This window comes from Hippichthys cyanospilos, chromosome 21 (assembly GCF_059441005.1).
Source record: "Hippichthys cyanospilos isolate Australia breed blue-spotted pipefish chromosome 21, RoL_Hcya_1.0, whole genome shotgun sequence".
NCBI lineage: Eukaryota > Metazoa > Chordata > Actinopteri > Syngnathiformes > Syngnathidae > Hippichthys > Hippichthys cyanospilos.
Window position 1 is genome coordinate 7,639,253 of NC_142389.1, and position 11,930 is coordinate 7,651,182.

The 11,930-nt window shown below is 41.6% G+C and overlaps 1 protein-coding gene across 1 annotated transcript; it reads left to right on the forward strand.

The window, feature by feature from the left end:
• Window positions 1-1,925: 1,925 nt before the first annotated feature.
• On the forward strand, window positions 1,926-10,794 carry LOC148406419 (cyclin-dependent kinase 5 activator 1). Its single transcript, XM_088405298.1, has 2 exons — window positions 1,926-2,353; window positions 3,137-10,794. The coding sequence occupies exon 2, from the start codon at window positions 3,184-3,186 to the stop codon at window positions 4,150-4,152; it is 969 nt and encodes a 322-aa protein (XP_088261424.1). The 5' UTR covers window positions 1,926-2,353; window positions 3,137-3,183; the 3' UTR covers window positions 4,153-10,794.
• The last annotated feature ends 1,136 nt before the right edge of the window (window positions 10,795-11,930 follow it).

Consider the following 11,930-nt stretch of genomic DNA (forward strand, 5'->3'; position numbering starts at 1 on the left):
TTTCATTGGTTGTAACGCAGGGCGGGGAAGTGAGACAAACTAGGTCACATTAAAAAATGAAAAGATACAAACATTTGGCGGAATAAATAGAATCTCAACATACAGTATTGCATTTTGTCATGGACGCAACAATGTCCATTCTCTCATTGAAATCTAAAGATGCTATTTGCTTATTCATCCACATTTCATCTATGCTTTGTTAAACGTTCTAATTTGGAATTAGATGACAAACAGCATCATGGGACGTTACTCTTTTGCCTCGTGTGTGTTTGTCGTGTGTGATCCTTCATTAGTGGATAACAACAGTTCTTTTCATAGCAGTCAGTGTATCCGGGTCAGCTGGGCAGGAGATGGAGAGTCCTGCAGCTGCTAGTGTGTGTTTGGGATGTACGCGTGGGGGTATATGTGCATGTGTGTGTGTGTAAGAGAGGGCAGCTAGAGAAAGTACAAATCAAGCAGATGTCATTCATAGTATATTTTACTACATTTGCTTCTTTTTGTGGGTTACCCAAGGCTTGCTTACTTCAGCTGATTTGACTTGAGCACAGTCTTAAAAATGCATTGCAATCTATAAAGTACTTATAGAAAGTTTCATGAGAAAAGAATAAACATTATTGGTGTTTGCAGATTATTCAAATATGCAGCAGTTTTGAATAATAGGTGTTTTCGCTCCCGCTTCTTTTTTTCATTCCGTTTTGAGTTTTTGTCTATTTCACATCTGACAACATCCAGTAGTTGCCTGTAAATTGTGTTTACGTTTGCTTTTTGGCTGCCCACATATTCCTTTTATCTCAGCTGCGCCGCCACGACTTGATTGCAGTGTTTTGTTTTGTTTTTTTTCGAGGAGCTTCCAACAGTTCTGCCCCACTGGGAAAATGAGATGTGAAGTTTTAGTCCTCATACAACTGTGTTGCTGCCAAGATGAATGAACACATTTCTGAATAAATAAATAAATCGAGCTCCTGACGATAATCCGTAATAATTTTGAAAACACTATTAATGTTTACATTAAAAGGTGGATCTGTTGTGATATAGTCATTCTGAAATGTAAATGTTGAATTTACGTCATCTGCATAAGGAGAAGCTGTTCGGTTTGTTGATATTTTTGTTTTCCTGATCTTGTTGCAGCAACGACCAAAAGCAAAACACATATTTATCAAATAGTAGTTACATAATGTTATCGGACCCAGAGAAGGATTACCAGGATGTATTTGCAACTGACGTAAGCAATGGACTCTCATCTGTAATTAATACATGCAACTGTATGGCAGGACCCTAAGTGGAAATTGTCATTACTTTGATGAGAGAGGAATATATTAATATAAGACACACACACACCAATCCTTTTTTTTTTTTTTTTTAAGGGAAGAGGCTTTGTTTTCGCGTCAAGTGTAATTGCACATCCTCAACACCAGGTGATGCAGTGGCGCTGTCGTTGTCAAAGTCTGTGCAGGCGTTTTAAACGTTTTACATTTCTGTCATTTCTTTTCTAAATCACATTAATGATTAATATAATTTAAAAAAAACAATCACACCAACCCGTAACCCGCATAGACCCTGTAAAAAGTAGCTAAGATTGGTTGAAAGTTGATTCCTGTTTATTTTTTTTTCAATGCGAAAAAGGATACAATTAATATACATAAGCATTTTTTTAATAGATAATGATGTTTTTTATGCAGAGTTGGGGGGGGGGCGCTTGCAAGAAATAATTGAGAAGCACTGTACTAAACGCAGATGCCAAATGGACTGCAGCCATTAGGAAACACCGAATTAAAGTTTATGAGTTTGACCATGCTTGCGCTTCAGCTGACCTCACTCCAATCTATGGCAAGAATCAGGGGGCGGGGCTACGAGCCGCTGTGTGCGCCCACTGGCTGCACGAAGCGGACTAATATTCCTGAGAGCTCCATCAGATGGTTCATCTTTCGGGAGCGGGACTGGGACCCTCACCGCTCTGTTTGTTCGCTCGGGGATGATGGAGCCAACGAATTTTCAGTGAACGGAGGACACACACGTGAAAGCAGCAGATACCGCGCTGGTCGGAATCTTCAACCATGGAGTCACGTTCGAAAAGACATTTCATCGCAGGATTTCCTTTCGCGTGCCTTTAAGTGTGGCTCTCAGGCGCACTGGAGGAGGATGACGACCGCATCCAGTCCGCATGACCACCGTGCTGTTGCATCTGTGAAGAGCGCCTCAAAGATTCTGCAAGAGTGACTTTGGCGTTGTCTATGTACTGTGGGGGAAAAAAAAACAAAACAAAAAACAACTCTTTATTGCTACTCCGTGTACATATATGCACCTTGTGTGGAGTCCGACACAACTGGATTTGTGTATAGCCCGCTTCTCTCAGGTGAGCATCTTTGAATAGGAATTGCATTTCTGGTCAACAAACAACGCTGTGCTTGGCCGTAATTGATTTGTGCCAAGACTATAAACTTCTCCTATAATAGATTTTATTTTAGAATTAGGAGTACAGATAGATAAATAGTTACTAACCTACTATAATTTCGTCTCAGTCTAAATACTGCAAAAATTACACTTAGATTATATATATATATATATATATATATATATATATATATATATATATATATATATATATATATATATATTTTTTTTTTTTTTTTAACTGGCTTTGAACAAGTTAATAATGGGGAGGAAGAATCTTTTTGATTTTTCTGGTTTGGATTCCAGTGTTTATGTGTTTGTGTTAGATTAGTGGAGTTTGATGGCGTTATCTTTGTGGATGTACAGTACGCAGCTCGGCTTTCCACAGATGACGTCACATCTCTTCAGACAGAAGGAGAATAGTTAGAACTGAATAAACAGTCAGTTACTTCTGGACAGATTTAATCAATAATGCCAAAAGATATTCCAAAATCTTAACAATCGATTGTGGAACAATCGTTATGCCAGTTATCCAGATACCAGAGCATCCCAAGATTTTGTCTTTGGCTTTTCGCAATCTTTGAGGATGAATGACAAGTCCTGAAATCCATTGTGTTCAATTTTGTGTGAAATGTCAGCTTGGCTTTTGAGCGCCTTCACAATTACGTCGCAAACAGTACGTTCAGGCAAGTGTTGTGCAAACCGTGCTTACATGATGTTTTTTGTGCTCGACCTGGATTTGCAGCTCGATCCTGACCGTTCAACCGAAGACAAATAAGACAGCTCGTCATCATGGGTACGGTGCTGTCCCTGTCGCCCGGCTCTCGCAAGTCGGGCTACTACGAAAACCGCCCGGGCTCTCTGAGCCATTACCCGAGCCTGAGCAGCCGATCTCTCAACGGTCAGAAAGAGCGCGGCCTGAAGAGAGGCCAGTCCATCTTCCTCCCGGTGCTCACGTGGAAACGCCTGGTGGCCTCCACCAAGAAGAAGGGCAACACCAAGAAAAGCTCCAACGTTGACCCTCTCAACAACAACAACATCAATATTTATCAAAAGGATCCAGTGCTGCACCTCAACTACGAAAATGTGAGGAAGTCTCTGTCCTGCGCTAACCTGACCAGCTACGAAGTCCCGACCGGACTCGGCTTGGGTCTGGGCTACGGTCTGGGATTGGGCCAGGGCCACGGATACGGCTGCATGAAACCCCAGCAGCTTTCCTCCATGAAAAAAGTTCCCCAGGTGACCACGTCCCCGAAACGCGTCATCGTCCAGGCGTCCACCAGCGAGCTTCTCCGCTGCTTGGGGGAGTTCCTCTGCTGTCGATGCTACCGCCTGAAGCACCTGTCGCCGTCCGACCCCGTTTTGTGGCTGAGGGCCGTGGATCGCTCGCTTCTGCTCCAAGGCTGGCAGGACCAGGCCTTCGTCACGCCGGCCAACGTGGTCTTCGTCTACATGCTGTGTCGAGACGTGGTGGACGGCGACCTGGTGGCGTCGGAGCACGAGCTGCAGGCCATCCTGCTCACCTGCCTCTATTTGTCCTACTCCTACATGGGCAACGAAATATCCTACCCGCTGAAGCCCTTCCTGGTGGAGGCGGGAAAAGACGCCTTCTGGGACCGTTGCCTGGCCATCATCAACGCCACCAGCTCCAAGATGCTGCGAATCAACGCGGACCCTCACTTTTTCACGCAAGTGTTTGCAGAACTCAAAAGCGAAGGGGGGTGCGTCCCGCAAGATTACGGGCGGCTTGTGGATCGGTGAGGGGGGGTTCGGAAAGCATATCTTCTTGGTTATTCGGATGCTACGGACACAACGTTCGATGCCATCTGCTGCGGCAGAAACGGCCATTTGTGATTGGTTAAGTATCACATCTTTGATGTTGGGTGCCAATTCTTTGGTTGAAATTTGAGATTTTAATTGAATTACCCATAAGACACTAAAATGGAACTTAATAGGGTTCGCTGTTTGCATTAGTCGTCAAATAATATAATAAAAAATAGCAGGGCCGAACAATTGTAAACAATTGCAATTTAATTCATTCGCTACAATTGACAGCTATAGACGTCAAAGATCAATTTTTACTGGGCTGGTAGTGAATGAGTTAATTATTCTACTTCTCTCTTGTCTGTCTTCACGTGAGGACAAAAATGCATTACTTGCAGTAAATAACTATATTAACATGCCATTTCCCTGAAAACCATTCAACTCATTCACTGCCATTGACGACTATAGACGTGAAAAAATATTTTGTAATGGACTGGCAGTAAATAACTTAATAGATATATTTTCTTTTCATCATGCTCTTCACATGTTTTTTTTTAATTTTCATTATTAATCCGAATTACCATAGGCAATATCAGATTTATTATTCATAATTATTTGGGTCTTAAAGGGGCAGTGTGTAAGATTTAGCGAAATCTAGTGGCAGACAAAAACAAAATTCATTTAAAAATAATAACAATAATGATAATAACAACAACAATAATGATAATAATAATAATAAAATTGATGATATGATACCTGAAAGAGAAGAAATTGCAAATGTAGTGTAATGATAGTAATTTTGCAAAGTGATTTCTCTGAGACACTGTAGTGGTGCCTGCCTTAAATTGTTGCGATCTCCTAGTTCAACACTAGGTGGCACTAAATTATACACACTGCCACTTTAAAGGCAAATGAGCTATGAATTAATATGGATATGGCCAAATTCACGACAAAATTCAATTAATTCAACATTTTTTGCATTTTGCTGTTTTATTGCATCATCATTTTAACTCTTTGACTCCCGACCCAGTTCAAATGGAATTTTGCCCTATATAGCTGTCCATTAAAAACGGGTCTTCGACGTCTATAGCCGCCAACGGCAGTGAACGGATTAAAGCGACAAAAACCATTAAACGCCAACCTGGGTAATAATTGCGGACCCACTGATGTTGTTTACCTATAAAATCTGCTTGAGTTTACTTGAATCCTGGAGCCATTTGCTCCAGCTGTCCCGTCCGAGCCTGCGCAGCATGCGTGGGTCTCCGGTTGTCTCAGCTGCCTCTCGGGATCCCTCAGCATCCTCAACGCACTTCTTTGAATGTGATAAATCAAAACGCTCAGACCGGGGGAGCGCCATCATGGATTTCCAACCTAAACATCCAAGCAGATTGGATTGACATTTTCATCAGACGGAATAATAAAATGTGGCACAGACAGTTTAATCTGACCGAGTTGGATATTCCAGGACAAAGCGGAGTGATATTGCGACTGGCGGGCCCGAACCCAGACTGACGGGAACAGCTGCATGTCAGTAGCATGCGAGTCCCGCTGTGCGCATTCAGGCTTTTGTGGGTCACCTGGCCCGAGGGGATAGTTGCCTATTTTTACTCCAATCGAATTGACCAGTCGGCGTTCTCAGAGTAGGAGTAGTTTCATCCCCTGGTTTAGCCTCAACGCATGTGAGCGGGAGTTTGACCGAGTTGTGCCGCGGCCAGCCGCCGGGGTCATCAGCTGTTGGGCCCCTAACGCGTTCCCCTGACAGGCCGCGGCCCGGGTATTAATTAGATTAGCAGATTACGAGTGCCCCGTCCCCGTTTCTCAAGACCTCTGCCCCCTCGTGTCCATTCTGTAACCCCCGCGGAGTCCGGCCGTTAATCCGGGCCGAGCATTTAAACGCCCCGTCATGTGCCCGTTATTGCGAATAAAAGCGTGACGCACGTGCGCTGGACGGTCTCCGACAGGACTCGGAATTTGGCGTCTAATAAGTGTGTGGCACGGTCATCCGCAGCCTTCTCGAAACAGCCTCAATGTCAATTCTTCCCTGGGGTGAACCATTGTGCTCTACTGACTTCAATCCCTAATCTGCAAATGAAACACGCCAGTGCATTTTAGCTTTAGATGGTTCTTTTTCTCATTTTTGAGATATATTTAACTACATTTGTGAAAAATTAGGAATGGACTAGTACCGATACCGATACTAACCTTATTTTGAGATACAGTGTGCTCGTGGAGGTATCAGCCATCGATACTTTAGACAAAAATGGCTTTTTTTTGGAGAGTACTCAAAGATGGAGTACTCACACTGGCATCAGCCTGAAAAAAAGATAAAGAATCCTAAAATAAAATAATACTATTAATAATACTAATAAAGTTCCGCCCCTTCCATATGGTATTGTGCAAAAATAGTGGGTCAAGTTTTCATTAACAATGTTGACCACTGGTAGGTCTGAAACAAGTTTTCAAGTAATTCAACTACCTCTGCTAAAAGAGAATATTCAATGTATTTTTCTTGCCTCGAATACCCATTTATTCAAATACCCACCGCAAAAAATGGCAAGCCAATCGGAGCAATATCTGTTAATGCTCTACATGACAGTAAAACATGACAGAAACATTGTGAAAAGGTCAACTTCAAAGTTAAATTCAATGTGCTAAAAAACAAGTTGATTACGCTGACATTGAAGTATAACACCTGTTGTCAGTGTTTACTGGTGTCTCGCGCTGCGGTATAACTCCATATCGCAAAAATCAGCTGCTAGCTAGCAGTCTCCATATTGGCTGGCATGATAGAAAAATATGGCTCTGCACATTTGAGATTCACAGACATACTAACACAGTTGCCGTTCCTACCGATCACTTTCATAACGGAATGGATGTGTTGTGTTTTGTAGTTTGTTGAATTTGTTTGAGTTGTTTCGGCGAGAAAAACTCCACAAGCAGTGCACACTTTGGGTCTTGCTAATGATGCTAATGACTTCCCGGTCATTACATTTTTCCAGTGAAAATGAACGATGCCTAAGAAGCAGCATATATTTGAGCATAATTCTGTTAACTGCATCTACTCTATTCTTAACAGTTTTATGTGAAAATTAGAGCTAGCAGTGACCCAGTATTTTTTTCACAATACTGCGACAGCCGTTCTCCCAAAGTCATAAGACAGGATACAAAATTTGACCTTAACACACATAAACAAACACTGCGCAGCGCACATCCCCTTAGCGGGTAATCCAGCACTAATCCTCCCGCCCAATCAGATAGAGAGGGAGCAACGGATGACGAGATGAAGAGGGGGAAATACAGTTGGGAATCCACTGAGATTTTGATGTCACAGTAGCTCTGCAGTTTTTGACCCTCGGCTCAACCTTCAAATCCTCCTCGGACAAAGCGGAGGCTGCCCGGACCCAAAGCCGCCTATTCTCAGCCCTGTTGGAGTCCAGCCCGCCCGCTTCCGCGCACGCCCGAGGGGGCTCGCGTGAGTCACACCAGTCAGCTCCATTCGAGTGACAGCGTGATTCACAAGCAGAAAAAGAGCCGCCTTTTCTCGGCCTTCAAATGGCAGCCATTTTGGGCTTTGTTGCTTCTGCGCCCCCTCGCTTGCGCGGCTTTGACAAGGACACTTGTGTCTTGTCGCCCCCCCCTTCCGCCCGCTCCGCCCCATCCCCCGTTTGCGCGCACACTCAGCTGTTCATTAAATTTGACACCCCAACCCCCCAGGAAGGACAATTGTTGGCATGAGGTCTGTTTGCTTTTATTTAATGAGGCTATGGGACAAAGTTAAAGGTTACATTGCCAATTTTCACCCAAATCAGAGCGTGCCATGCAGCGTGACTTCTTTCATTATCCCGATTGACTTTACGAGTTTCTTCTGGAACCAGGCACAAGGGAAAGTCACTCAATGAGCAACATATATCACATAGGACACAGCGCTAGAACAAAATGGCAACTATCCCCTCGTAATCGTACCTCCGATCCAATCCGTGCCGGTGCTGGATCCGGTAGCTGCTCCTCCAATCGTTCCTCAGTGCGGAGCTGCTTCCAAGCCAATTAACTGCAGCTGGAGCTCCTTTTCACTTCATCCAATCAAAGGCCTCCTTTGAGATCTACCTGTGGTGCCTCGCAGGTCGATCTCAAAGCACATAAAAGCACATATCTGCGCATCGTGAGGACTTCATGGTTGCTTGGACCTGACGTGTTTTTGGAGATTGTGAGTGTGTATGAACGACATGTATGGGCTTAGTGTGTATTTAACTTAATAGTCAAAATTAGAGACCAAAAAAATAGACCAATAGCAACAAAGTACAGTATAAGCCCAAAGTGGGTCATCCCATGGCCAAATGTAGTGTTAAAATTGATATTTACTTGTTAAATGGGTACATAATCTTCTGGTTGGCAATTATGTCAGTTAGTGGTACAAGACTAAGTTGTGTTAGAGGTATTCATGAAGTATTTGCCTTTGTCCTGTTTTTTTTCTTTTGTCTTGAATAACTTTGGACTTGGAGTTTTGTGGGTCAGAAAAAGATAAACATCGAAAAAAAAACACTACACTCTGAAAAGGGGTTTAAAATCATCCAATTTAGGGTCAAAAAAGGTTCTATTTTTTTGGGTCAGTTTGACCCAACTTTGTGATCTGTTGCACAAAAAAGAGCCCAATTCTAAGTCGTTTTGTACAAGATAACTGATTTTTTTTTTTTTGTGAAGTTGGGTCTAATTGGGTTATTTTTGATCCATTCTTTTGAGAGTGTACTTACCAAATAATAAGTTTAACTCAGACACACTAAAAACAGTTGGGCCAACAGCAGCCAAATCAAATCAAGACCTATCCAATATTCAGGGTAATTTGACTCCTACTAACATTCTGCCTTGTTTTGTACAAAATGTACAAGACAACCTTAAAAAAAAAAAAAATGAATCTATAACCCAAATGTTGGGTCAAAATGACCCAAATATTAGGTCGAGTCTTTGTTGACCCATAATTGGGTTATTTTTGAACAACTGTTTTCGGTGTGTATTTACTGAATAAAATAATTTAAACTAAAATAAGGGTAGGGTACACTCGTTAGTTTGAAAATAACCCTATTATGAGTCAAAACAGGACCAACCTGATATTTGGGTCGACCCAACTTTTTGACTAGCTTTGTATAAAACATCGCCCAAAATTGGATTGTTTTGAACAATACAACATAAAAATTTAGATTTTTTTGGAGGTCTTTTTTAACTAACAATTCAACTACTTTAGATCCAACTGATTTTAGAGAGGAGTCTGCCTCCATTTGACTTAAATTTCTTTTATTTGGTGAAATACACAAAATGGGTCAAAAAAACAACCCAATTATGGCAACAACAACAAAAAAAAAATCTGGGTCAGTCTCATTTTGACCCATAATTGGATTTATTTTTACCCAACTGTTGTTTGAGTGTTTGAATAATGACGTTTACAAACTGCACAATTGTTTTTAATTGAAGAAATATGATTTGAACCATACAAGTGGTAACTACTTCGACCTGAGCCGAACATGTTAGAAGAAAAATGTTGAATAGTGTGAAATTGCCGCAGCTCTGTGAGTTGTGTTAAATTATTGGAGTGTGCTGCTACTGCTGCAGGTTAGCGTGATCGCCTTAACATGGTGACTGATGTAAATATGTCGGTGTGTTCCCGAAAAATACAATAAAATGTCATGCAGGAAGTAAAAAAAAATAGGATAGAGTAATAGTATTGTTTTGTCGTAGAACGCATGCTGACTGGTAGTTTAGAAATGTACTGTACTTTTTTTTTTTACTTGCTTATATTTTACTTTTTATACAGTATGAATTCTTGTTTTACATCATTTGTTGGTTATCTTAAAAACTTTTTTTCCAAAAAGCATGTTGTCGGCATCATGGGTGCCCATGCTTACAAACACTGGAAACTTAATATTTACAGTTATGTTTTGCTCTTGAAATAGAAAAGCATGTGATGATTTCCTCCGGCAAAATAAGTTTTTAACAATCTCACATGACTAGAATTATGTTTTATGTGGCAAACCTCTCTAGCCCCTCTCTGGTGTTATCAAATTGATCAAGCTGGTGGCTATCAATGAATTTTCCCATCAATGCAGCAGAGGGTGACACAAAGATGGTCATTGTATTTTGGTGGTTGTCTCAGGCAGCTCCAGGCAGCCTGCGCACATACAAATTGTTTCACTGTTTCATCTACAGTAGCACATGAAGCAACAGATCTTAAAATGAATACAAATACACTTACGTAATATAAACAGTCAAGTTTAACTCTGATGAAGTATTTTTTCCAATACTTTGATCTTTACATCAAAGGCATTTCACACTAATAAGGAAAAACATTGAAAGATGACACTAGGGAGCTGAAATTTCACCCAGATGGTGACAACATGTCAAAAATCAACAGGGCACGCCCACTGTCTGGAGTGTGCCATTTCTTGGTTAAAATACGGCAAGAATAATGTGGAAGCGGTCAAAATACTGCACAAGGGTTAAATCATAACAAGAAGCACATTAATTTGATAATGAAGTGTGTCTCTCTAATTTGAAGAAAACTTGAAGACAAACCATGCTTTTGTTATTCGTTTCCATGCTGGCAATGTTTACTATGTGGATTATTTAATAAAGTACTGCGCCGAAACTCAACTTTGATGTCAATGAACTTTATTGCCTTTGAATTATGGGTCACAAACTCATTTTTATCACGGGACACATTATACTTATAGTTTCTGTTGGAAATTTGACACATTTTAGTGGTGCTAAAAGTGTTCAAAAGGGATATTGGTCATAAAAAAATGTGTAAAAGTTGAAGAAAACATGACAATTTGGTATTTTAACTCATAATGAGCATTTTGCGGGCCACGTGAAATGATGTGGCGGACCGGATCCGGCCCCCGGGCCTTGAGTTTGACACCTGTGCTCTAAATGAACTAAAAAGCGCCTGTCTACAATTCAGCCTATTTATTGCCTGTGAATTCATGCGAAAGATAAAACAGCTTGAAGGCCCAGGGTGCACACGGCTATTTAGCTTCCGGTGAGAAGAACCGAGGAGCCGGTCTGTGAATCCGACCCACCCCCGTGCTGCAACCACAGGTGGAAATGTTGCCTACCTCCAAAGTGTCACAGAGGTGTGTACGAAGAAACCCCCGCAGAGCTCAGGGGCTATTTTTCTGACGTTCAAAAAGGGACACCAGTGGAGCAGTGTGATTTTATGAGCCTATTTAGCACAATTTTGAGCAGCGGGGTGCTGGCAAAACTGCCCACCTATTTTCATATTTCACATATTCGGTTGTGCTTCAGCGGTGCTGGTATCTTTCTCACCAGTCTAACATGTATCTAGGAGGTAATTGATGAAAAATAATAATAATAACAAAACATCACATCCTGCCACTTATAGTGGGCACTATATTTAAATCTTTTCGCTGGACATTTTAAAAACTCAGCAAAGATGCTCGCAAGCCCCACTAAATGACTTTGTTTTATTTTAATTTTATTTTTTGTTGTTTTTACAAAAAGTACCAAATGTTCAATATGAAGTGGTCAGAAAATTATTTTAAGTAAATATATACCTACCTAAATATATACACCTACCACTCGTTAGTACGTCCACCTCAAACTTAAGGGACCAGAGTTCAAATCCACCTTTCCTGTGGGAAGTTTGCATGTTCTCCCCGTGCCTGTGTGGGTTCTCTCCAGACACTATGGCTACCTCCCATACTGCAAAAACATGCGTGGCAAGTGTATTGAATAGACTAAATTGTCCCTAGGTGTGATTGGGTGCG